The 27,638-nt window shown below is 47.5% G+C and overlaps 4 protein-coding genes across 4 annotated transcripts in view; 2 read left to right on the forward strand and 2 right to left on the reverse strand.

Annotated features, from left to right (window-relative positions):
* Positions 1–27,638, forward strand: part of LOC137316691 (zinc finger protein 585A-like) — a 221,997-nt gene that overhangs the window by 148,032 nt on the left and 46,327 nt on the right. The gene's annotated exons all lie outside the window — the stretch shown is intronic.
* LOC137316783 (histone H2A-like) lies at positions 1,644–2,033 on the forward strand. The gene has a single exon (XM_067980623.1). The coding sequence runs from the start codon at positions 1,644–1,646 to the stop codon at positions 2,031–2,033; it is 390 nt and encodes a 129-aa protein (XP_067836724.1).
* LOC137316785 (histone H2A type 1-C-like) lies at positions 7,340–7,714 on the reverse strand (the record flags this gene model as incomplete). The annotated part of the gene is made up of 1 exon (XM_067980626.1): positions 7,340–7,714. A coding segment is annotated over exon 1 (375 nt), but the record flags the coding sequence as incomplete, so codon positions are not given.
* Positions 24,695–25,989, reverse strand: LOC137316782 (zinc finger protein 16-like). The gene has a single exon (XM_067980622.1). It carries the CDS (start codon positions 25,846–25,848, stop codon positions 24,838–24,840), a length of 1,011 nt encoding a protein of 336 aa, XP_067836723.1. The 5' UTR covers positions 25,849–25,989; the 3' UTR covers positions 24,695–24,837.

A 27,638-nucleotide genomic window follows, 5' to 3' on the forward strand; every position in this document is an offset into this window, starting at 1 on the left:
AATTGCTGAAACCGGACAATGTGCAGTGTGAGCGTGTTTGTGATTGGTGGCAGGTATTAAATCTGATTGGATATCTGATGAAACCAATCAGAGAATGAAAGTAAATGTTATGTGTCATCACGCCCAATCGTCCAATCACAATCATTGCCTTCCCCCATCCCTCATTACCATAGGGCTGTGGGGCTGCCTATTTAATCCGAGATCGGAGCGGATTTGAGTCATTTCTGGGTCTGAAATTGAGTTTGAAAATGCCTGAGGACAAGAAAGCAGCTCCCAAGAAGGGCGCCAAGAAACCCTTGAGTAAAGCACCAGCCAAGGGCGGCAAGAAGCGGAGAAAGTCGAGGAAGGAGAGTTACTCCATTTACGTCTACAAAGTGATGAAGCAGGTTCACCCCGACACCGGCATCTCCTCCAAGGCCATGAGCATCATGAACTCCTTTGTGAACGATATTTTCGAGCGCATCGCGAGTGAGGCTTCCCGCCTGGCCCATTACAACAAGCGGGCGACCATCAGCTCCCGGGAGATCCAGACCGCCGTGCGCCTGCTGCTGCCCGGGGAACTGGCCAAGCACGCCGTGTCGGAAGGGACAAAGGCGGTGACCAAGTACACCAGCTCCAAGTAAAACTCCACAATGTACTGAAAAAAAACAACGGCTCTTTTAAGAGCCACCCACAACCTCTCTGAAGGAGCTGCATTTCCGATATATTTACTTAGGATTGTTTTAATACTGTAATATTATTCCAATCTTATTATGAAGTGATACTGTAACTGCCCCGTTGAAATCCCTAACCCATAAACTGATCCGCTCCTTCCCCTTTGCTTCGCTCTTGAAGCGTTACAATTCTGTCTCACTCCCTTCGTGTTTCATTTCACTGTAAGAATCCAGTGTCCGAATGTTTAATAGCTGATGTGAAAATCCTCACATCAACAGCAAACCCACCCCTTGCAGAAACACAGCGGAATCGGGGCAGAATGAGAGCTCCGTCCGGGTCCGTCTTTTCACAGAAACACTCCCGGCCCTGTGAGAAGGGACCAATCTATAACGTGTCACTTTTATAAAGACGAAATTGAAATGTGTCCCTTCACGGAATGCTGTGAATGGGGATTTAGTCCCGTTCGGTACCGTTTGAAAGCGATGTTAGAATGAGCTATAATTTAAAGCCGATTTTAAAACGGCTCCAGCGATTGGTGACGGGTAGCGCTGAATAAGACAAGATAAAAAGAACGGGTTTAAAATCTTGTGCTCAGGGCGACATTGATCGAAATCCGGTCCTTCACGACACTGAAATTGGCGTGATGTGGAGATGCCGGTGATGGACTGGGGTTGACAATTGTAAACAATTTTACAACACCAAGTTATAGTCCAGCAATTTTATTTTAAATTCACAAGCTTTCGGAGATTTTCTCCTTCCTCAGGCAAATCTTCCTTGGCGGGCTTTTTGAAATTCATCAAATTCCTGGTCTGACCGTTGAGGCCGGTAAATCCCGCCCTCTTCTGATTCCCAGCTATCTGATTGGTTAATGAAATAGGCAAATGAGGTGTATTAAAGAACAACCAATCAGATGACCTTTCAGTCGATAAGAAGGGTAAATACGGAAATCATTCTTCATTCTTTGTGAAAGTGTTTGTGAGATTGTGGAAATGTCTGGAAGAGGAAAAACCGGCGGTAAAGCTCGGGCCAAGGCCAAGTCTCGCTCATCCCGGGCCGGACTGCAGTTCCCTGTGGGCCGTGTTCACAGGCTCCTGCGAAAGGGGAACTATGCTGAACGTGTGGGTGCCGGAGCCCCGGTCTATCTGGCTGCTGTGCTCGAGTATCTGACGGCTGAAATCCTCGAACTGGCCGGCAACGCGGCCCGCGACAACAAGAAGACCCGCATCATCCCCAGACACCTGCAGCTGGCCATCCGCAACGACGAGGAGCTCAACAAGCTGCTCGGACGGGTGACCATCGCTCAGGGCGGGGTGCTGCCTAATATCCAGGCCGTGCTGCTGCCGAAGAAAACCAGCACTGTGAGCTCCAAGAGCAAGTAAAGCGGCCAAGATTTAATCTGATAACCCAAAGGCTCTTTTCAGAGCCACCCACTGTGTCTGTGAAAGGGCTGGTTACTGTCTGAAGAGAGTCAGGAATCAATTTAATAAGGACTTGATTCCGATTGTAGAACTAACAATAACTTGTTAAATACAAATGATCCATATCGGTCTGTTTAAGTACTCGCTTCCGGACAGCAGATGTCGCCAACCTCCAATTGATTGAAATTTGCAGTTTGTATGGGGAATGTGACAAAATACCAGAATTGTCATTAAACTGGGCGGGTGGGATACAGATATAACAGGGACGTTTGATCAACGGCATCAAGAGGTATTCTGTTGTGTTCCACCCATTATTATTTACATCCCATCCTCAGACAACATTTGCTCGGTCTGTATTATTTTCCCCAGATTTGCACAACAGAAGCTGACTGTTGATTATTGTGTCAGCGATTGCTGAATCAAGAATGTGAGTGATATTTGCCCCTGTTATTGGATGTGATTGAGGGAATGATTCTCTCCCTGTCGGCCTGTTCCTGCTCAGTGAATGTTACACTAATGTTTCTGATTCTGATTCTAGCGCTGACGGAGAGCAAGACACATATTGCCTCTGGATCTATTAGTGCGAGAGTTACATTGAAACAGCCTCTGACACTATAGCTGCAGGGGGAAAATAGACTGAAACGTCATTTGATCCGAGTCTGGTTCCTTACATCCAGCATAGGTTTTAGATCCCGTCCGATTGCACCTGTCCTTCAGTGCTGGACTCAAATGTCCAGTAAAGTGTTGGAGTGAGGCTCGAACTTGTAAACCCGACTCCGACATTCGAGTGTTTCTAACCGATCCAAGCTGACACTACATTGGAAATGAGAACTTGTATCGCTCGTACCTTCCACCAGTGCACGAGTCCCTCTCTATGTCCCTCCAGTCCTGCGTGTGTGGAAATGAAACTGTCTCCGTTCAAATTCCTCATGCTGGTTAGTCTGGAATTGGCACTCCTGTCCGTCTGGTGGTGAATCTTAGCCATAAAACGGAGATGGGCTCTGCTCCCATCTCTCCGCTGTTATGATTAACTGTTGGCCCATCAGGCCTCACCGTCTGACATCCGCTCCCTCCCCTCCATAAATTTCCCATTCAATCAACATTCTGTGAACTGCTCGGCCCTGCGATTTCAACCCAGGAGATCACAGCTCTTTCCATCGCCGATTTGGTGGCTCTGAAAAGAGCCTTTGTTGCACTTGGTGCTGAAGCCGGGTCGGGTTTAGGCGCGCTCCCCGCGGATGCGGCGGGCCAGCTGGATGTCTTTGGGCATGATGGTGACTCGCTTGGCGTGGATGGCGCACAGGTTGGTGTCCTCAAACAGCCCCACCAGGTAAGCCTCGCTGGCCTCCTGCAGGGCCATGACGGCCGAGCTCTGGAAGCGCAGGTCTGTCTTGAAGTCCTGAGCGATCTCTCGCACCAGGCGCTGGAAGGGCAGTTTGCGGATCAGCAGCTCGGTGGATTTCTGGTAGCGACGGATCTCCCTCAGAGCCACAGTGCCGGGTCTGTAGCGATGAGGCTTCTTCACTCCGCCCGTGGCTGGAGCGCTCTTCCGGGCCGCTTTGGTAGCCAACTGTTTGCGAGGAGCTTTCCCGCCGGTCGATTTACGCGCTGTCTGCTTGGTCCTGGCCATTTTCTGAACAGATCTGAACACAACCTGAGACACACAGACTGTTAATACGGAGTGCGCTCTGGGGCCGCCTTTTAAAGTGTCTAAGGGGATCCGCCCCTGGCCTATGATTGGCTGAAGTCTCACCCCCCAGTCAGGGAGGGACCACTCCGGACCTGTGATTGGCAGGTTTGAACCGAGCTCTGTCAGTCAGACCGAAACGGCGGGAGGTATTGGGCCCCAATTGGCTGAGCTGAAATTAACCATCAATTTCAAAAAGCCCGCCAATTTCAGAGCATCAAATAACAGTTTCAAGAAAATCTCATTTCCCTCCAGCAATTTAAGAATCTCTCTCTTTATAATCTCCATTATTTCCTGCTCCTCAGCTCAAATCTCAGGCTGTTTCACATTCCGGTTCATTCTCTGATCTGTCTGTAAACGGGCGGGAATAAAGCCCCGGTCATTGTTTTCCGGAACGGGACAAAGTCCAGCTTCAATTTCAAAAATCCCGCCAGTTCCGGCCCGGTGAACCGCTCCTCAAACAGAAACTTCACATCGAACTGATAATTGAATGAGGGCAGGAAATAAAGACCGAGCAGAGAGGACACAGCGGGAGAGGGAGTGAGGAGAGATTTTACTCTGAGCCGAGAATGTAATGTCTGGGGAAAGAGTCTGTATCCCCGCCTGTTCATTTATACCGTGAAACCGGTAATTCCGCTCCTTCTCTCGGGATGGCCGAGAACCCGGGCCGTTGTTTCTGATCTCCCTGTACCGAGTGTTGGGGAATCTCCCCAAACTAATTAAATATCAGAAACTGATTCCCCATCCCGAGATCATTCCTCTCCCCGTTCCCAGGTCAGTGCTCTCAGTGCCGGGTCTGTAGCGATGAGGCTTCTTCACTCCGCCCGTGGCTGGAGCGCTCTTCCTCGCCGCTTTGGTAGCCAACTGTTTGCGAGGAGCTTTCCCGCCGGTCGATTTACGCGCTGTCTGCTTGGTCCTGGCCATCTTCTGAACAGATCTCAACACAACCTGATACACAAAGACTGTTAATACGGAGTGCGCTCTGGGGCCGCCTTATAAAGGGTCTAAGGGGATCCGCCCCTGGCCTCTGATTGGCTTCAGTCCCACACCCAGCAAGGGAGGGATCGCCGCTGGACGATGATTGATCCGAGCTCTGTCAGTCAGACCGAAACGGCGGGAGATATTGGGCCCCAATTGGCTGAGCTGAAATTAATCTTCAATTTCAAAAAGCCCGCCAATTTCAGAGCATCAAATAACAGTTTCAAGAAAATCTCATTTCCTTCCAGCAATTTAAGAATCTCTCTCTTGATAATCTCAATTATTTCCTACTCGTCAGCTCAAACCTCAGGCTGTTTCACATTCCGGTTCATTCTCTGATCTGTCTGTAAACGGGCGGGAATAAAGCCCCGGTCATTGTTTTCCGTAACGAGACAAAGTCCAGCTTCAATTTCAAAAATCCCGCCAGTTCCGGCCCGGTGAACCGCTCCTCAAACAGAAACTTCACATCGAACTGATAATTGAATGAGGGCAGGAAATAAAGACCGAGCAGAGAGGACACAGCGGGAGAGGGAGTGAGGCGGGATTTTACTCTGAGCGGAGAATGAAATGTCTGGGGAAAGACTCTGTATCACCGCCTGTTCATTTATACCGTGAAACCGGTAATTCCGCTCCTTCTCTCGGGATGGCCGAGAACCCGGGCCGTTGTTTCTGATCTCCCTGTACCGAGTGTTGGGGAATCTCCCCAAACTAATTAAATATCAGAAACTGATTCCCCATCCCGAGATCATTCCTCTCCCCGTTCCCAGGTCAGTGCTCTCTCTGTGAGGCGGTGGGTGGCTCTTAGAAGAGCCTTTGTTTTGTGTCCGGTTTGAAAGGGTCGAGTCGTTCAGCCGCCGAATCCATAGAGAGTGCGGCCCTGCCGTTTCAGAGCGTACACCACATCCATGGCAGTGACCGTCTTGCGCTTGGCGTGTTCAGTGTAGGTGACCGCGTCCCTGATCACATTCTCCAGGAAAACCTTCAGCACCCCGCGGGTTTCCTCGTAGATCAGACCAGAGATCCGCTTGACACCGCCACGGCGAGCCAGGCGGCGGATGGCTGGTTTGGTGATCCCCTGGATGTTATCACGAAGCACTTTACGGTGCCGCTTGGCTCCGCCTTTACCCAGTCCTTTTCCTCCTTTACCTCTGCCAGACATGATGATTCTTCACTCAGATAGCTGCTGAATGAAAAACTCTCGCCTTTCTCCACTATTTATAAAGCCCGCCCCGACCTGGTTGAGAAAGGCACATTATCGGAGAGGCCGGGGAGGAGTGTTTGAATGACAGACAGAGCATGAAGTGCGGGAGGGGAGGAGACTGGCTCAGAATGACGGACAAGCGGACAGGCAACGTCAAGCTCCGCCTCCAGGAATTCGTGACCGTCCTTTATAAAATTTTCACCAGCATCAAATGCGAAATATAAATTCAGACACAATCCTTACAGACTCCGGCTTAATATTCAAGGATTTCCAGAAAAAAAGGCGGAAAATACAATTTAAATTCAATAAATGAGGCACACTACAGTTCCAATACAATCACTATCATAACAGAATCAATCAGTGCCGCTACGGGACCGTTGGAAGAGGGAGTTTTAGTTTTCAGATTTGTCGCTGACAGAAGGCGCCCAATAGTTCAATAAACATAAATCGGTGTGGAAGGCACCCGATACCTTTCCGTGCTTGGGTCAGTATGGGACTGGATAGATTGAGGGACCGGGGATGGATGGAGACTTGTCCTATTTCGGGACTGGATCGATTCAGGCACCGGGATGGATGGAGACTGGTCCTGTGTGAGTAAAATGAGTTTAATTCGAGCTGAGGTCATTGGGGACTGGATAGATTATGGGAACGGAATGGATGGTGACAGATCCTGTGTGGGACTGGATAGATTCAGGGACATGGATGGATGGAGATTGGTCCTCTGTGGGTATAATGAGTTGAATTAGAGCTGGAGTAAGTGCAAAATTGGATAGATTCAGGGACCGGGATGAACAGACCCAGGTCCTGTGTGGGGACTGAATAGATCGTTATGGATGGACCCAGGTCCTGTGTGGGGACTGGATTCAAGGAGCGGGATGGACAGAGACTTCTCCCTGGCCACTGTGTGAAGCGGAATCATAAAACTTCGCAACCTTAGCGTCCAATTTGACCCTGAGATGAGCATCCGGCCCCATATCCGAACCACCACCAAGACCGCCAACATCCACCCCCGAAACATCGCGCGTCTCCGCCTCAACTGATCTGGTGCTGAAATCTTCACCCTGACCTTGTTACCTCCAGACTTGGCGATTCCAATGCTCTCCTGGTCAGCCTCCTATCTTCCGCCCTCTGTAAACTTGAACACCTCCAAAACTCGGTTGCCCTATTCCAAATCCCACTGGGTACCGTTCACCTGTCACCCATGTGCTCGGTGACTCACATTGGCTCCCATTAGTTTAACCGCTGTAGCGATGTAATGTATTAACGTAGACCGGGGAAAACTGTAATCAATAGGTCAGTCTCTTCAGACAGTAACCAGCCCTTCCATCGATACAGTGGGTGGCTCTGAAAAGAGCCTTTGGGTTATCAGATTAAATCTTGGCCGCGTTACTTGCTCTTGGAGCTCACAGTGCTGGTTTTCTTCGGCAGCAGCACGGCCTGGATATTAGGCAGCACCCCGCCCTGAGCGATGGTCACCCGTCCCAGCAGCTTGTTGAGCTCCTCGTCGTTGCGGATGGCCAGCTGCAGGTGTCTGGGGATGATGCGGGTCTTCTTGTTGTCCCGGGCCGCGTTGCCGGCCAGCTCGAGAATTTCAGCCGTCAGATACTCGAGCACAGCAGCCAGATAGACCGGGGCTCCGGCACCCACACGTTCAGCGTAGTTCCCCTTTCGCAGGAGCCTGTGAACACGGCCCACAGGGAATTGCAGTCCGGCCCGGGATGAGCGAGACTTGGCCTTGGCCCGAGCTTTACCGCCGGTTTTTCCTCTTCCAGACATTTCCACAATCTCACAAACACTTCACAAAGAATGAAGAAATCCTCCCGCACTCGCCCTTATACGCTCTGGAGGAGTGCAGTGGGGGCACTTGTGATTGGTTCATCTGTTCTCAAACTCATTGGTTCAATGAACAGCCCAATCAGAGAGCTGTTTTATTCACCAATCAATAGCCGGCAATGAGAAAAGGGCGGAAAAAAACGAACTGAACCGTTTTTTCAAATTTGAAATGCCCGCCAATATATTTGTAACACAAGAAGCGGATTTAGTTAATAATGTCGCGGAAAGACAAAGATTTAAAAATCTCTCTCCTTTTACTCTTTATTCCACATTTCCCGTCACAACTTCCAGAATCTTTTACAATCCGGTTAAAATCCGGCTTCATTCACCGTTCGCTTTTAATCGGGCGGGAATAAAGTCCCATTTTGTAACGGGACAAATTCCAGCTCAATCTTTGTAAAAGTAACAAACCACAGATTGTGGATTGATCCCTGTTCACAGGAGCTGCAGCGCGATCGAAACCGGAGCCGAGACTCCTGGTGTAAGAAGTCGAACAGTGACAGAGCCTTTAGACTATTCTGTACTCGGTGTGAAGTCCCTTTCAGGGTTGCTGTTTTACAAAGGATTGCGGTTCTGAAAGTGATATTCCCGAAAAATGAACAAAGAAACGTGAAAAGGAGAAAGAAATGACTGAAGTCTAATCCACCGCCTTAAAACGGCTCTGAAGGGGCAGATGCGGGGGAAGGGGTGGAAAATGAACGGGAATGAGAGGATCAGGGACATGTTTTTGGTTATTGGGACTAAATAAAAAAGCGACACACAGATTATACCGGGCAGTGATTATGAGAATCTTCCAGATTTCAAAAGTAATTACAAAAGCACAAGAGTTATAGAAAGACAGTTAGTATCAAACTATCGACAGTAAAATGATTCTATACAGAGGTGTCGGTACAGCGTCTTCAGAGAGACTGTGGGTGGCTCTTAAAAGAGCCTTTGTGTTTATTTTTTTTTCAGTACATTGTGGAGTTTTACTTGGAGCTGGTGTACTTGGTCACCGCCTTTGTCCCTTCCGACACGGCGTGCTTGGCCAGTTCCCCGGGCAGCAGCAGGCGCACGGCGGTCTGGATCTCCCGGGAACTGATGGTCGCCCGCTTGTTGTAATGAGCCAGGCGGGAAGCCTCACCCGCGATGCGCTCGAAAATATCGTTCACAAAGGAGTTCATGATGCTCATGGCCTTGGAGGAGATGCCGGTGTCGGGGTGAACCTGCTTCATCACTTTGTAGACGTAGATGGAGTAACTCTCCTTCCTCGACTTTCTCCGCTTCTTGCCGCCCTTGGCTGGTGCTTTATTCAAGGTTTTCTTGGCGCCCTTCTTGGGAGCTGCTTTCTTGTCCTCAGGCATTTTCAAACTCAATTTCAGACCCAGAAATGACCCAAATCCGCTCCGAGCTCGGATTAAATAGGCAGCCCCACAGCCCTATGCTAATAAGGGATGGGGGAAGGCAATGATTGTGATTGGACGATTGGGCGTGAGGACACAAAACATTTACTTTCACTCTCTGATTGGTTTCTTCAGATATCCAATCACATTTAGTATCTGCCACCAATCACAAACACGCTCACACTGCACATTGTCCGGTTTCAGCAATTTGTTCCGAACTGTTGCAGTTCTGCTTCCGGCCAGTAGATGTCCCCAAACCCCGGGTCATTGAAGTTCACAGATGAGAGAGGGACAGAAGATAAACTCATTCTTCACATTATATTGCACGGGTGGGATTTGGAGAAACTGGGAATGGAGAACATTTTGTTGGACCAAATATGAGTTGGAATGCTGTATTAAATGCTTGTAATTAATTTTGGGGGCATAGCCTAAACTGAGGAAGAATGCAACAAAATACAAGAAGATTTAATAAGCTTGCTGAAAGGCGGAGGAAATGGACATTCAGTTACCAAATAGAAAGATGTGAGGTGGTGCATTTTGCTCGGGGTAATAAGGAGGCCAAACACTGCTTGGAAAGTAAGAGTCTAAATGGTGTAGAAGAGCAAAGTGATTTCGGGGTACAGATTGACAAATCGTTAAAAGTAGCAACACAGGTTGATGAGGCCACAGAAAGCAAACACAACACTGGGGTTTATTTCTAGAGGAATAGAATTGATAAGCAGATAAGTTATGTTGAACTGTAATTTAAACTGTCAAACCTTCTGCCAAACTGTTAAACCTTCCCTTTCTGAAATCCGTGCTGACTATTCTTTGTTATATTTTCGGTTTCTAGATGTTTTTCTATTGCTTCATTGAGTAAAAGATTCCATGATCATTCCTACCACCGACCTTTAGTTAACTGGTCTATAGTTCCCTGGAATTGTTCTATCTCCTGTTTTAAATTATAAGAATCACATTTACTGTCATCCAGTCCTCTGGCACTATTCTTTTTTGTGATTATTTTTTTCTATGTATGTAACAGTGCCTCTGCTATCTTTTCCCTTGCTTCATTTATTAAGTGCAGATGCAATCCATCTGGACCAGGAGTTTAACCACCCTTTCTAACTTAAATGTCTTGATATCTTTATTGACCCCTTCCTCTAATATCATGTTCACCCTGTTAATCTCCCGGGTAAATACTGAGGCAAAGTAATAATTCAATATTTCTGGCATTTCACTGACGTTACCTATGAGTTTATTTTGTGAACATTTTGTGGCACTGAAGCTATTCTGATTGTCCTTGTATTATTTATGCATCTGTAGAATAATTTATGTTTCTTTTGATATTCCTTGATAATTTAATTTCGTCGTTCCTCTTTGCTTCCCCAATTGTTCTTGTGAAATCTTCCTGACCGTTTCCTATTCTCTTTTGTCATCCTCTAATTTAATATTTATAAATGAGCAATTCCACCAGCTTGTCGTGTCTGTTCATGGGCTGGTGTTTGGGAACTATTTATTGTCTGTGATTAAAGTACCAGAAACTCAAAACCCAAACTCCACAGAAACATTCTATTTGTCCCTCGTAGTGAACAAAGTGCTACAATGGTGAGCAGAGCTGCCTTCCAAACAGTTTTTTTTTATTCGTTCACGGGATGTGGGCGTCGCTGGCAAGGCCGGCATTTATTGCCCATCCCTAATTGCCCTCGAGAAGGTGGTGGTGAGCCGCCTTCTTGAACCGCTGCAGTCCGTGTGGTGACGGTTCTCCCACAGTGCTGTTAGGAAGGGAGTTCCAGGATTTTGACCCAGCGACAATGAAGGAACGGCGATATATTTCCAAGTCGGGATGGTGTGTGACTTGGAGGGGAACGTGCAGGTGGTGTTGTTCCCATGCGCCTGCTGCCCTTGTCCTTCTAGGTGGTAGAGGTCGCGGGTTTGGGAGGTGCTGTCGAAGAAGCCTTGGCGAGTTGCTGCTGTGCATCCTGTGGATGGTGCACACTGCAGCCACAGTGCGCCGGTGGTGAAGGGAGTGAATGTTTCGGGTGGTGGATGGGGTGCCAATCAAGCGGGCTGCTTTATCTTGGATGGTGTCGAGCTTCTTGAGTGTTGTTGGAGCTGCACTCATCCAGGCAAGTGGAGAGTATTCCATCACACTCCTGACTTGTGCATGTAGATGGTGGAAAGGCTTTGGGGAGTCAGGAGGTGAGTCACTCGCCGCAGAATACCCAGCCTCTGACCTGCTCTCGCAGCCACGGTATTTATATGGCTGGTCCAGTTAAGTTTCTGGTCAATGGTGACCCCCAGGATGTTGATGGTGGGGGATTCGGCGATGGTAATGCCGTTGAATGTCAAGGGGAGGTGGTTAGACTCTCTCTTGTTGGAGATGGTCATTGCCTGGCACTTATCTGGCGCGAATGTTACTTTCCACTTATCAGCCCAAGCCTGGATGTTGTCCAGGTCTTGCTGCATGCAGGCTCGGACTGCTTCATTATCTGAGGGGTTGCGAATGGAACTGAACACTGTGCAGTCATCAGCGAACATCCCCATTTCTGACCTTATGATGGAGGGAAGGTCATTGCTGAAGCAACTGAAGATGGTTGGGCCTAGGACACTGCCCTGAGGAACTCCTGCAGCAATGCCCTGGGGCTGAGATGATTGGCCTCCAACAACCACTACCATCTTCCTTTGTGCTAGGTATGACTCCAGCCACTGGAGAGTTTTCCCCCTGATTCCCATTGACTTCAATTTTACTAGGGCTCCTTGGTGCCACACTCGGTCAAATGCTGCCTTGATGTCAAGGGCAGTCACTCTCACCTCACCTCTGGAATTCAGCTCTTTTGTCCATGTTTGGACCAAGGCTGTAATGAGGTCTGGAGCCGAGTGGTCCTGGCGGAACCCAAACTGAGCATCGGTGAGCAGGTTATTGGTGAGTAAGTGCCGCTTGATAGCACTGTCGACGACACCTTCCATCACTTTGCTGATGATTGAGAGTAGACTGATGGGGCGGTAATTGGCCGGATTGGATTTGTCCTGCTTTTTGTGGACAGGACATACCTGTGCAATTTTCCACATTGTCGGGTGGATGCCAGTGTTGTAGCTGTACTGGAACAGCTTGGCTGGAGGCGCAGCTAGTTCTGGAGCACAAGTCTTCAGCACTACAGCTGGGATGTTGTCGGGGCCCATAGCCTTTGCTGTATCCAGTGCACTCAGCCGTTTCTTGATATCACGTGGAGTGAATCGAATTGGCCGATGACTGGCTTCCGTGATGGTGGGGATATCGGGAGGAGGCTGAGATGGATTATCCACTCGGCACTTCTGGCTGAAGATGGTTGCAAACGCTTCAGCCTTGTCTTTTGCACTCACGTGCTGGACTCCGCCATCATTAAGAATGGGGATGTTAACAGAGCCTCCTCCTCCCGTTAGTTGTTTAATTGTCCACCACCATTCACGACTGGATGTGGCAGGACTGCAGAGCTTTGATCTGATCCGTTGGTTGTGGAATCGCTTAGCTCTGTCGATAGCATGTTGCTTCCGCTGTTTAGCATGCATGTCGTCCTGAGTTGTAGCTTCACCAGGTTGGCACCTCATTTTTAGGTACGCCTGGTGCTGCTCCTGGCATGCTCTTCTACACTCCTCATTGAACCAGGGTTGATCCCCTGGCTTGTTGGTAATGGTAGAGTGAGGAATATGCCAGGCCATGAGGTTACAGATTGTGCTGGAATACAATTCTGCTGCTGCTGATGGCCCACAGCGCCTCATGGATGCCCAGTTTTGAGCTGCTAGATCTGTTCTGAATCTATCCCATTTAGCACGGTGGTAGTGCCACACAACACGTTGGATGGTGTCCTCAGTGCGAAGACGGGATTTCATCTCCACGAGGACTGTGCGGTGGTCACTCCTCCCAATACTGTCATGGACAGATGCATTTGCGACAGGTAGATTGGTGAGGACGATGTCAAGTAAGTTTTTCCCTCGTGTTGGTTCGCTCACCACCTGCCGCAGGCCCAGCCTGGCAGCTATGTCCTTCAGGACTCGGCCAGCTCGGTCAGTAGTGGCGCTACCCAGCCACTCTTGGTGATGGACATTGAAGTCGCCCACCCAGAGTACATTTTGTGCCCTTGCTACCCTCAGTGCTTCATCCAAGTGGTGCTCAACATGGAGGAGGACTGATTCATCAGCTGAGGGAGGACGGTGGATGGTAATCAGCAGGAGGTTTCCATGCCCATGTTTGACCTGATGCCATGAGATTTCATGGATTCCAGAGTCAATGTTGAGGAATCCCAGGGCCACTCCCTGCTTGGATTCCAGTTGAAGGAGCTGTCCACGACCGACTGTTACCGAATGGCACATTCCAAGGTCCAGGAGTATGTTCTGAGGGACGCACTGAAGTGAGGTGCTGCCTACGTAAAGGTTCTTTGAGGAAAGGCGACCATGTAAGGACATGTCACTTTGTATGGTACAGAATGTATTAGAAGATATGTACTGTGTTTTGAATTGTAATAATGAGGTCCTGGTTTGCACGATCTGTATTGTAATGTCTTGAACGGTAATTGTGACATTTTCATTGAAATGTGTGTATCATTAAATTTTATGAAATAAAGCATATTTTGAAATGTTAATAAAATCTTGTGGCACAAATAGACCAATCACTAAAAGTAGCGACGCAGGTTTACAAAAAGGCGAGTCAAGCACTGAGGTTCAATTCTAGAGGGATAGAATTGATAAACAAAGAAGTTATGTTCAACTTGTGTGGAGCCTTGGTTCGGCCGCACTTGGATAATTGTGCACAGTCTGGTCTCCATATTATAGAAAGGATATACAGGGATTGGAGAGGGTGCAAAAAAGATTCACAGGGATGATACCAGAACTGAGGGGATACCCTTATTCGGAAAGGCTGAACAGGCTGGGACACTTTTCTTTTGAAAAGAGAAGGCTGAGGGGTGACTTGATAGAGGTATTTAAGATAATGATAGAATTTTGTCGGGTAGATGTGGAGAAAATGCTTCCACTTGGGAGGGAGTATAAAATTAGAGGGAATAAATATAAGACTGTCACTAATAAATCCAATATGGAATTCAGGTGAAACTTCTTTACCGAATGAGTGGTAAGAATGTGCAATGCGCTACCACAAGGGTAGTTGAGGGAAATAACGTAGATGTATTTAAGGGGAAGCTCGATTAGCACAAGAGGCATGATGGAATATCGCATCCTGATAGGGTTAGATGGAGTAGGGAGGGAGGAGGCTCGTATGGGGCATACATGCTGGCATAAACAAGTTGGGCCGAATGGCCAGTTTCTGTGCTGTGGTTTTGAAGTAACTCGATGGAACTCAATGTACTATTTTGAGGGTGGTGGAAGAGCAGAGGGACCTGGGGACGCATATTCACAAATCTTTGAAGGTGGCAGGGCAAGTTGATAAGGTGGTTAAGCCAGCGCATGCGATACATGGGTTTGTAAAGAGGGGCATTGAATACACAAATATGGAAGTCATGTTAAACCTTTACAAAAGGCTGGTTAGGCCTCAGCTAGAGTATTGTGTACAGCACTGGGCACCACACTTTAAGAAGGATGTAAAGGCCTTGGAGAGGGTACAGAGGAGATTTACCAGTGTGATACCAGGGATGAGGGACTTCAGTTATGTGGAGAGACTGGAGAAGCTGGGCTTGTTCTCCTGAGAGCAGAAAAGGTGAATTGGAGATCAAAAAGAGGTAATCAAAATAATGAGGCGTTTTTATAGAGCAAATAGGGGTAATTAAACATTTGGATTGATAACCAGAGGTTACAATAATTGGCAAAACAACTAGAGTGGAAATAAGGAGAACATTTTTCACACGGAGTGTTGTTAAGCACTGCCTGAAAAGATGGTGTCTCTTTTAGAGGCTGTCTTCGTGTCAACATTCATATTTTCACTGGGAAACTGCAGGAACAGAGTGAAACGGGTCAGCTTGTGTCCCTGGATTCAATGTATAATGTGGAGAAATCTATAAAATTTATAATTGAATCGGCAGCAGTGAACATGATCAATACAATTATATGAAAACTGTAAATGAAGCGCTCATTGTTGGACCAGTCCTTTCTGAGCACAGCTTTTAACTTTATTCCTGAGAGAGGTCTCATTAAGACAAGGTTCTGAACTTTGAGAAGTTTGTGATATATCCACGTCATCATTTACATCGGAGTCAAAGCTGCTGATGTGGCCTGTTTGTTCAAATGACTGTAACTAATAGCAATGATCAGGGGTATAACCGTGTCAGTGGAGATTTACCCCCTGTATAAATCAGGGATCGCTGTAATGAATCCACACAGAGTGCCTGCCGGAGCTGCGGTTTCCAGGCCAACAGAAATCATTGCTTCTCACAGAAATGGGATATTCAGTAATGTATCTGATAGAATGTATTTATTATCCAGTTCTCGCAGCCGTTGGAGTTCCAGGTAAGCCATTATCTCAGCTGTTCATGGTGTAAATCGGTATTAACTCTGCTGCTGTAGATGGCACTCTATTTTCTCCCGTCGTGTATTACACAGTGGAATGTTCTGTCCTAAGTCTCTGCTCGTTTGGTCTTGGAGCAGCTGCATTACTTGCATTACGATCTTGTATATCCAACCGTGGCATTGTTACTGGATTATTCTCTGTACTTAACTTATTAGAATCAGGTGTCTGGGCTCGGAGCTGGTCTCAGACCATCAGGAGTTGTTAACAGTTTCATGTTGTGGAATTAACCTGTCCTGGAATATTTTTTCATCAATGTGTTTTCTGTGATTGATAATGAGACAGCTCACGGTCTCAATGTTACAAGGAGGCAGCGCAATGTCCTCCCTCCACAATAACATGGTTCAGTTTAACTGGGATTTCAACGTATTTATTGGTTATCACTGTTATGAAATATTATTTCATTCTGTTTGTATCTGACGCCGCATCAGATGTCTGGTTAATGAACTGTGTTTGCTGCTGATTCTTTCAATCTCATTCTCTGCTTCACTGTGGATGAATTTACTGTAAAATGCAATGTTTTGAGGTCATGTTGCACTTCATCTGTTGAAATAATGAGCATTTCTATTTATCTGCAGATTATAAGCAGCAGCGGTGATGTTGGTGTTTTGTTAATTGAACAATGCCGCCATCTAACGCTGTACTTTATAATTACAGGAGAATGAATTTCAATTATTGTGAGAGGTGTGTCTGGAAGAGGGATTCGATTGTCTTTATTCCACGCATTGTAGATGAAGTGAACAGTGTAGGTGAACAGGTGGAACCTTGGATGATCTGTAGAAACATTAAACTGTTCACAGAGGCTTCAACATTTAACAAACTGACACTGAGAATAGAATCGTTGGAACACGGGGCTGGTGAGGAGAAAACAGTCGCAGGATGTAAGGATTTACTCGGAAATGAAAGGGGCATTGAGAAAGAGTAGAGACAGTGCGGAGAGATAGAGAGGAGCGATAGAGATCGCGACTGAGAAGGAAAACGAGAGGGACGGTGAGGAGGAAAGAGAGGAAGAGATTGACAGAGAGAGAAAAATGCACACACGGAGAACGAGAGAGGGGAGAGAGACAGAGCAGCAGCGGTGTGAATAATTAATCGGAATGAACTGCTGAAACTTCTAGTACAATTATGAAGAGGAAATGTGACTTGAAGGTTTTATTAGGATGTTGTCAGATTGTGAGAGTTTTATTGTACTCGCGTCTGGTGTGTTTATCACTATCAGATCCTTAGTCTGTTTATTTGAATGTTCCTTTCACTTGTTTACTGATTGAAAACATAAACATGATTGAAATGTATTTAAAGAATAGGATCAGTGATTTCTTTATCGCATTGAATTATGGGGATATTGCAATCCAGAAGCTATGTGTCAGTTTTATTTAATAAAGAATGAGGCGAATTCAATGATTGTATTTTCATGTAATTTTAGTTGAATATGCAAAGTAAATTTATTGAACACGTTATGTAACCAACGAGCGGTTCATTGTCACCAATAACCACAGAAATTAATGGTTGAATTCATTAATTGGATTGTGTGAGCTGGACCTATAGATTAGATTTCCTCCAACACCCTCCTGCAGTCTCTCCCTGTGAATCCCAGCCTCTCCTCCCACGGCATCGAATCCTCCGTCTACTCATCCGTTCCTTCACTTCATTCGCTTTCCCAAACTATCTGCTACTGATTCCCCTCCAGCTCATACATGCCCTCTTCCTTGGTCTCCCTCCAAAACGCACTCGTTCGCTCGGCCTCCAGTTGCCTCTTCTAATCCAATCCGAAGCCTCAAACTCACCCCCACGGATCACGGTCTTTCCCGTTTTGTGCCAGCCCCAGTCGGCTCTCTCCACCCAGAGCAACAAACCTCCCCCTGTCCCCTCACCTTCTCGTCCCTCGCTCACTTTCCCGTCCATCTGGAGCCCAAATCCGGATTTAATCTGTTGGATTCCCGGTGTTTATTTCCCTCCTCCCTTCCCCACCGGCACGGCCCCCTTCCAGTGGATCTGGTGCTCACTTTATTCACTCTCAGTATCAATTTCCCAATTCATTATTGATCATTGTGTTTAAAAACATTTCTCTGTCCGAAAGCGCTGCCCAGGTCAGTGAATCAGTTTCCACCGTTTGATTCAGCATCAAAGCTGGAAATTTCACCCCAGATCCTGTCAAACTGCCGCTTTGTCTCCAGGTCTGATCAGTAATTTCTCTCCTTCCGTTTCTCTCTCTTACAGTTAACTTGGTGGCGATTGTGATCCTGTCCCGAGGAAAGTGCGGACTCTCCAAATGTATCACTCGCTACCTGGTGGGAATGGCGGCGGCCGATCTCCTCGTCGTTATCACTGATGTCATAATGTGGCGCATTGTTGATATTTATTTCCCAGTTTCATTCTTGACCATTACCCCCGTGTGCCGTCTCATTGTCACCCTGAGTTTTGCAGTCACAGCGGCCTCTGTCTGGTTTACAGTGATTTTCACCTTTGATCGATTTGTGGCCATTTGTTGTCAGAAGCTGAAAACAAAATATTGCACCGAGAAAACGGCGGCTGTTGTTATCGGGGTGGTGAGTGCGCTGAGCTGTTTACAAAACATTCCCTGGTACTTTGTAATTGACCCGGAATATATAATGGAGAAGGTACCCCGGGGTTGTGTCGTGAAACCGATCTTTTTCACTTCACCCGCATGGGCAGCGTTTGACTTGTTTAATCTTGTGTTAATGCCGTGTCTTCCATTCATTCTGATTTTGCTGTTCAATGTTCTCACCGCCAGGCACATTTTAACGGCCATTGAAGTCCGCAGGGGACTCCGGGGCCGCAGCAATGGAGAGAATCACAAGGATCCAGAGATGGAGAACAGAAGGAAATCCATCATTTTACTCTTCAGTATATCAGGCAGTTTTATATTGTTATGGAGCGCAGAAGTTTTTTATGTTATCTCTCTGCGTGTAACAAACGCCCAGTACTATCCGGCCAGTGACATCGAGTCAGCCGGATTCATGCTTCAACTTCTCAGTTCCTGCACCAACACGTGTATTTATGCTGTGACCCAGACTAAATTCAGAGAGGAGCTGAAGAACGGTGTGAAATACCCACTGAATCTAATTGTTACATTAGTTAAATCATAGAAACGTCTCAAGACTTTCCATCCGAAATTACATAAAAAGTCAATTAGAGTTTCACGTTTGGCGGTGGCCCAAGACGGGCGGTAGCAGATCGGGCGCCCGTTATTCACCGCGCCTGATTTTACTATCTATTGACATCAATGAGTTCACTAAAGTAACTGATATCAATCGAATACTTTAAATAAATTTGGAAATAGCAGACAGGAATTATATTTTACCCGACAAATGCGGTGTTGTGAAATGATACAAGATGTGATTCTAACATGAAATGGTTCGCTGTTATTAGTCTGGAAATAATATGATTTCAATATTAAATGTTTAATCCTGAAATGTATAAAAACAAATCTTCCTTTTCGGTTGTTGATTATTTCCCATCACACACACTGCCCGGTGGGATGGACTGAGGGTGAGCTGTCAGGGTCAGACAGCGTCCTGTTCATTGGGACATTTGTTTTGACCAGAACAGAATAAAAATGGACCAACACCCGGACCGTTACTGACTGGTAAAATATTAATGTAATTTCAAACTCCAGTGGGGAGTTCCGGAGATCGTTTCCTCTCTGAGCTGCTGGGCAGCAATTTTTCCTCAGCATGGAGTTTAATGGGAAGTTAGGGTTTGCCTGGTTGCACCGATCTATAAGGAGATCTTTCTGAGTTGATCAGGAGGCGGGAGAATTGTCATGGCCGCAGCAGGCCAAGGGAAAGATCTCCTGCTCCTCCTTGCCCCACAAAATATAAGTTAAAAAGAAACTGTTCAGTGTTCTGGATCACTCAATGCCCATCGATAGGGCGGCTCCTCCTCCCATTTGTAACTAACATTAAATGGTGTCCCGTGTACGTCATAATACTCTGATTTACATATTACACGTGACCTGACCGGAAACAGGTGGGTGTTGCTCCGGCCGCTCTTCTCAGGACCCGACCGCCGGTGACGGAGGCAGGAACTCCAACGTTAAAGGGGCGGTAAGTGACCTGACACCATTTACTCGCCTCTACAAACCCATTTCCGCCAGGCTGGGATGCTTAAAATCGGCCACACCTTCCCTGACCTACGCCTTAGTATCAATCTTCGAAGCCCACAGGCTGGTCCATTTTCTCAAACTGCACCGGTTCACAACACATGAAGGGAAATTTTCACTATCGCAGAACTGGTAGAGCGGATCAACCGCCCCTAATGGAACCAGCCCGATTTTAATTTCTGCTCTTTCAGTTTACCGCCCAGGCAGTGAAGTTGAAATTACCCCCTATGTCGCTGATCCCAATGTTCGAAAGGTGTGTCAAAGAAATCAGACAGTGTTTGCCAAACATTAACATGAATGTGGGTTCATGAATCAGAATATTCGGGTAAAAGTTGATAACCCCCCTCCATAGAGACAAGACCCCTATACCATTGAGGTGAAGAGGGGTTCACCCCAACATCCCGGATAGACAGGACGCTGTTCTCTACGGGAAGTTCCCAGGGACGAACAGCAAGACAGATATCAACTGCTACTGGAAGACCATCAACTCGGTGAAGGACGCCCTATGGTCCACCCGAAACCAACTGGTCTTCCAGCTGAAGGAGCTGTTCACGACCGAGTATTGCCACCTGGCACACTCCAAGGTCCAGGGGTACATGCTGTGGGACGCACTGAAGCGAGGTGCAAAGGATCTCTGGGGAAAGGCCACCGTGTCAGGCCATTTTACCTTGTATTATGCAGCATGTATTAGAAAATATGTTCTGTGTTTTCAATTGTAATAATGGAATCGTAGCGTGTACGATATCTATTCTATTGCTTTGAATTGCAACTGTGATATTTACATTGAGCTGTGTGCTTTCATGAATTTTATGAAATAAAGTATATCTTGAAATATTAAAAACATGTTCCTGTCTCGACGTGACTGTTGTTATTTGACAGTGAACAGTGGAAATATTGACGGACAGTAAAGATGTGGGAGCTGTACAAAGAACATCTATTGCAGGCAACATGTGAGAAATAGGAGTATTTCCTTAATGGTGAGAAACTAGGGACTGCAGAGGAGCAAAGGGGTTTGGGTGTCCAGGTACACCAATCACTAAGAGTTAGTGCACATGCACAAAAAAAAAAATCCCAATTTCGAGTCTGTCATATCCCAAGGTATCGCTATCAGATACTGAGCCAACTCTCTGGAGTTTGCTGATGCAATCAGGCCCCACTGCCTCCCTTGCTGGTCCATTCCATACATCCAGCAACATCTGCCTTAAAATGCATTCAAGCACTGTGCTCATCCTGTGCCTCAGGGAGAGAAGACTAATAAATCAGGAGGACCCAGATCATCAGCCTTCTGTGAGTTTGGACATTTCAGTTTTAATTCAGCTGATTGCATTTGCAATTTTTTCTCTTCTTTGTACATTTCTATTTTTATTTCATGGTTGCAGATTTTGCATTTTTGAACAAATTCTCCAAAACCTGTGCGCAGTGAGTGCTGACTCTGGGCCCTTTGATTGACAGCTCTCACCTTCACCCCCCGCCCCCCCACCCAACCCCGCACCCGGCCATCACTCCACCCCCGCCAAACGCCTCCTGGGCTGACTCCTCCCATCACGTGACACGCGGCAGCGTCTCTCATCTTTGCGCGTTGATGTCACGACGCGTACGTGCCGCATGCGCAGCGCGGTCCCTCTGCCGCGTTCCCTGCGGGCGGTGCTGTGGGCGGGGGCGAAGCCCACAGAGGGAGGGCCGGCACCGGGAGTGGCCTGAGAGGGGAGAGCGGGGTGGTGGGGGAGGGGGGGGGTGACGGGGGAAGTTACTCGGGGCCTCCTGCGGGCCCCGTGAATCTCCACTCTGTCAGCGCCCGGTGTCGAGCTGGGCTCGAGGGGGAGTCACTCTCCCGCCTCCCCGTCAAACGGGCCGTGGGTCGGAGCCCAAAAGTGAGCGAGAATCAAACAGCACAGAGAGAGGCCGCTCGGCCCATCGCGCCTGTGCCGGCTCTGTGAAAGAGGCCGCTCGGCCCATCGCGCCTGTGCCGGCCCTGTGAAAGAGTGATTCCATTAGTCCCACTCCCCCCTGCTCTTTCCCCAAAGTCCCGCAAATTTCCCCCCTTCAAGGATTGACCCGATTCCCTTTTGAAAGTTATTATTGAATCTGCTCCCACCGCCCTTTCAGGCAGTGAATTCCAGATCAGAACAACTCGCTGCCGAAAAACATTCTCCTCATCTCCCTCTGGCTCTTTTCCCAATTCCCTTCAATCTGTGTCCTCTGGTTACCGACCCTCCCGCCAGTGGCAACATTTTCTCCCCATCGACTCCATCAAAACCCCTCCTCATTTTCAACCCCTCTATTAAATCTTCCCTTAACCCTCTCTGCTCTGAGGAGAACAACACCAGTTTCTCCAGTCTCTCCCGGTAACTGAAGTCCCTCATCCCCGGAATCATTCTGGTAAATCTCCCCTGAACCTTCTCTGTTCCAAAGGGAGTAATCCCAGCTTCTCTATTCTCTCCGTATAATTATTATTTATTAAGTGGGTTGTGCTGGGTATCTGGAAGCTGTAATTCGGTGAGTAGAAAGCAGTGGGAGGATAAGTCTGCAGATTGATTTTGGGAGATGGTGAAGACGGTGATCGTGGATTCAGACAAGGGAGGGAGGTGGTCTTTGAGACCGTCCGTGCTCTGTTGTAAGATCTCACTGTGTGTGTCTGCTTCCAGCCGTTCCCATTTGAACCTGTAACCTGACTGGCGGAGTCTGCGACCTCAACTGCTACTGTGAACCTGACTGTTCCCCCGCGGACAGCAATGTCTTCTCCACCTGTCTGCCTGGCAGTGAACCGTAAGTTTCTGTTCGTGTGTTACGACATTGGCTCCCGGTCCGGCAAAGCCTCGATTTTAAAATCCTCATCCTCGTGTTCAAGTCCCACCATTGTCCTCTTCCCCTCCATATCTCTGTAATCTCTTCCAACCGATTTAATCTCCACGGACAACCCCATGTCATTCCACCCGATTATGGATTCTAACCCACCCATTTATCTCCTCCACAGCCCATGGAGACTGGAAGAATAGACAGTGCTGGGACAGTCAATCCTGTTATCTACACAGTCGGTGCCGGGACAGTCAGTCCTGTAAGACACATAATCAGTGCTGGGACAGTCGGTCGTCTGATACACACAGAATCAGTGCTGGGACACTCAGTCCTCTGATACTCACAGTCAATGCTGGGATACAGATTCCTGTTATATCGTCAGAGCTGGGACGCTCAGTCCTGTTATATACACAGTCAGTGCTGCGAAATTCAGTCTTTTTACATACACCGTCAGTGCTGGGGCATTCAGTCCTGTTACATACACAGTCAGTGCTGGGACATTCAGTCTTTTTACATACACCGTCAGTGCTGGGACACTCAGTCCTGTTATGTGCACAGTCGGTGCTGGGACACTCAGTCCTGTTATACACAATAGGATAAATAAATAACTTCAAGCAAAGAATGAAATCTCCAGGACCTGTTGGTTTCCACCCCAGGGTATAAAAGGAAACGGGAGGGGAAATTGCAGATGCATTAGTCATAATTTCCCAAAGCTCTCCGGACTCAGAAATTGTGCCCTTGGAGATGAAAATTGAAAACTTCACTCCGTTATATAAGAAAGGAGGGAGGAAGAAACCAGGAAAATACAGACCTGTCCATTTAAGGTCAGTTGTGGGGAAGTTACTGGAATCTATCATCAGAGACAAAATGGTTGAGCACTTCATCAAGTCTGAGCTGATCAAAGAGACTCAACATGGATTTGTGAAGGGCAGGTCATGTCTGACTAATCCAGTTGGATTTTTTGAAGTAATTGATAAGGTGGACAGGGGAGCGTCTATGGATGTTGTCTGTATGGACTTCCAGAAGGCATTTGATAACGTTCAGCACAAGAGATTAATAGAATCAATAAAAATGCACAGAATTGAAAGTGACCTTGTGACTTGTGTTGGAATTGGTTGGGAGGTCGGAGAAGAGAGTAGGGATAAAGGGAACGTTCGTTGATTGGCGGGATGTGAGAAGTGGTGACCCCAGGGATCTGTACTGGAGCCTCAGCTTTTCCCCATATTCATCAATAACTTGGATGAAGGAATAGAGAGTTGTAGATCCAAGTTTCCAGGTGACACTAAGTTAGGAGGCACAGTAAGTGGTGTAGATGGGAGCAGGAAGTTACAAAGAGACAGTTTAAGTGAATGGACAAACTGTGGCAGGTGGAGTTCAATGTGGGGAAGAGTGAGATCATTCACTTTGGAAGCAAGAAGGAAACATTGGAGTATTTTCTTGAAGTTAGAGATTGGGAACGGTGGAGGAGCAAAGGGATTTGTGTGTCCATGTACACAAATCACTAAAAGCTAGAGCACAGATACAAAAAAATAATCACAGACTAAAGGAATGTTGGCCTTTATCTCGAGGCCTGGAATACAAAGGGGAGGAAGTGACGCTTCAGTTCTACAGAGCCTTGGTCAGAGCCCATCTGGAGTACTGATCCTCACCAAGGATATATTGGCCTTGGAGGGGGGACAGTGCGGATTCACCAGAATGACACTGAGGCTTGAAGGGTCAAATTAATGAGGACCGGTTGTATTCCCTTGGTTTGCATTCCCTTGAGTTTAGAAGGTTGAGAGGTGATCTGATCCAGATATTTAAAATTATAAAGGGATTCGATAGGGTAGAAATAGAAACTATTTTCTCTGGTGGGGGAATCCATAACAAGAGGGCATAAACTTAAATTTAGAGTTAGGGCGTCCAGGAATGAAATCAGGAATTTCTTTCCCACACAAGGGTAGTGGAAATCTGCGCAGGCTGATTGAAGTGGACCCTGTGATATAATAGAATTTTCTGTCCTGTCAGACTTGGACATCTTGTAGATCCATCTTTCAAAAAGGTGGAGGAACTCAGTTCTAAGATGGATTCCACTTACTTCATCATAATTCCTCAATCACCTTGTCTTATCATCGAGATATCAAGGACGAGAAAGACTGTGTCTAAAAGAAAGCTGATTTATTTGACACTTTTACAGAATTCTAATACTGCAATCCTGTTAAATGGATTATTAACATCAGAAACAATCCCCAACTGCCAGAATGAACAGGGTTGAGTCCTGCATGTGATTAACAGCAGTAATAACAGCAGAACCCTGCAGTCAGATGTGAACTCGCTGGTGTATTAGTAGGCTGGATGACAGAGTGAATCCTTTCCCACACACAGAGCAGGTGAACGGCCTCTCCCCAGTGTGAATACGTTGGTGTCTCAGTAGATCCCTTGTTCTTTTAAAGTTCTTCCCACAGTCAGAACATTGAAAGGGTCTCTTATCAGTGTGAACATGTTGATGTTCAATGAGGTAGGATGAACGAGTGAATCTCTTCCCACACACGGAGCAGGTGAACAGCCTCTCCCCATTGTGAATATGTTGGTGTGTTTGCAGGTTGGATGACTGACTGAATCTCTTCCCACACTCAGTGCAGGTGAACGGCCTCTCCCCAGTGTAAGTGTGTTGGTGTGTCAGGAGATCCTTTTTTCTTTGAAAGCTCTTCTCACAGTCAGAACATTTAAAAGGTCTCTTATCAGTGTGAACGAGTTGATGTGTCAGAAGGCTGGATGAATGAGTGAATCCCTTCCCACACACGGAGCAGGCGAACGGCCTCTCGCCAGTGTGAATTCGCTGCTGTCTCAGCCGGTGGGATGATCGAGTGAATCCCTTCCCACACACGGAGAAGGTGAACGGCCTCTCCCCAGTGTGTACTCGCTGGTGTATCAGTAGGCTCGATGACTGAGTGAATCTCTTCCCACAAACGGAACAGGTGAACGGCCTCTCCCCAGTGTGAGTGCGTTGGTGTGTCAGCAGATCACTTTTTCTTTTAAAGCTCTTCTCACAGACAGAACATTTGAAAAGTCTCTTATCAGTGTGAACAAGCTGATGTTCAATAAGGCTGCATGACAGAGTGAATCCCTTCCCACACACGGAGCAGGTGAACGGCCTCTCTCCAGTGTGAACTCGCTGGTGCGTCAGCAGGTTGGAAGACTGAGTGAATCCCTTCCCACACTCAGTGCAGGTGAACGGCCTCTCCCCAGTGTGTCTGCGTCGATGAGTTTCTAGCTGGGACGGGTAATTGAATCCCTTCCCACAGTCCCCACATTTCCACGGTTTCTCCATCCTACGGGTGTCCTTGTGTCTCTCCAGGTTGGACGATCAGTTGAAGCCTCGTCCACACACAGAACACGTGTACGGTTTCTCCCCGCTGTGAATGGTGCGATGTTTTTTTCAGGTTGTGGAACTGGTTGAAGCTCTTTCCGCATTCAGTACACTGGAGTTTACAAAAGTCCTCACTGTGAATACAGAATAGAAATTCAGAACAGGCAATTCTAGTTTCTATGGAACATTCTTCCTGCTCATTCCCCCAGACTGTAAATCCCAGTCTCACACACTCACCCTCCTCCCTCTGCTGAAACCCAAACCCATCGCACCATCTGCAACATTTGGGTTGGGTTGGAGGCCTTGAATCTGAGTTGGGAAATATAATTGGAGAAACATGATTCAATTTAGAAAGTAAACTATTCAAAATCAAATAACATGGATTATTGTAATTAATGTAGTCCTTTCACGCCTCGTGGGAAAGAAGTGATGTCTGGGCTGCGGATGAGTGTTTGCGCCCGGTTACACAGCGTGTCCCTCTCTCTCCGCTTCAAATTCGCTTCCTTTGGCTCACGGCCTCATTCACGCATCCAGCTGACTGCAGCCCTTTAAAGCTCCTCTGGAGTCATCCTTTGTTTATTTACTTGACCCATTACCACCCACCTTGCCTTGCACCTTCATCCCTTTTTTTGCTTTATCACTCCTGCCCTCCACCCTATCACAGACCTTCCCTTTTGTTCTTTCCCTCCCCGCCCCCTCTTTCCCTGCCTCTCTCCTTGCTTAAAAACTGTTAATTCTTTCACTTCTTCAAGTTCTGACAAAACCTTAACACTAATCTGAAACGTTAACTGTTTCATTCTCCGCGGATGCTGCCTGACTTGCTGAGGATTTCCAGCATTTTCTCTTTATGTTTCACATTTCCAGCATCCGCAGTATTTTGCTTTTGATTGGTAAACCTCGCCCTTTGACACACCACCACAGAAATATCGGCAAGAGGGTTTTACAATGGCGATAATCTTACCCAAAATGCCCCGCGCGGTAGAATACGTTCTACCTGAATTCGAAGGGGATCAGCGCGCAGGCGCGGGAAGGGCCCATGGCCAGAGCATGCGCGGTGCTGGTCCGAGACACTGAGCGGGGCCGAGCGGAGTCTCAGCAACACCGCGTGCGGCTCAGAACCCGAATCAGAGCCGGGGGGCCCGGCGGACGGGCGGCCCGGGTGCCCTTAGCACCATTAAACCCCTCATCCAGCGCCTCCCTCGTCCCACCCGCCGCTTCCCGGTTTCTTCTCCTGTTTCCACCGAGTCCGACTCGCGACAAACTGCAGGACCGAAGCGCTCCCAGAATGCAGGGCGGGCCTGGGGAGCATGCGCAGTCTGATCGCGAAATCAGCGCCTTGGAGAGATGGACGGGTTTCTGGGGCGCGGGGGATTGTGGGGCCTCCGGCCGCCATTAGTCACCGGGAGTCGGTCAGTGTTTTTTTGCCGGCGTCGCGCACAGAAGCGTTTCTCGAAATACGGACTGAGGAATTGAGGGTCGGTTTGCTGAACAGACACTGACCGTACAATGTGGAACAGTGTTTCACAAACATTTTTCCTCGTGACCCAGTGGAAGGAAAACACTTCCCCCAGGGATCCAAAACAATAATATCTTCCGGCTGGAGTTTTCATCAAATCCCAATAAAGGTCAGTCCATGCTCTTCACTTCATTTCAAGTAATAACTAAAATTAGACATCGACGTTACTTGAAAAACATTTGAAATATTGTGTCAATACAGTAAATAAAAGTTCAGGTTGAGTTTCACTTACTTA

The sequence above is a fragment of the Heptranchias perlo genome, unplaced genomic scaffold (genome assembly GCF_035084215.1).
Source record: "Heptranchias perlo isolate sHepPer1 unplaced genomic scaffold, sHepPer1.hap1 HAP1_SCAFFOLD_60, whole genome shotgun sequence".
NCBI classification, from domain to species: Eukaryota; Metazoa; Chordata; class Chondrichthyes; order Hexanchiformes; family Hexanchidae; genus Heptranchias; species Heptranchias perlo.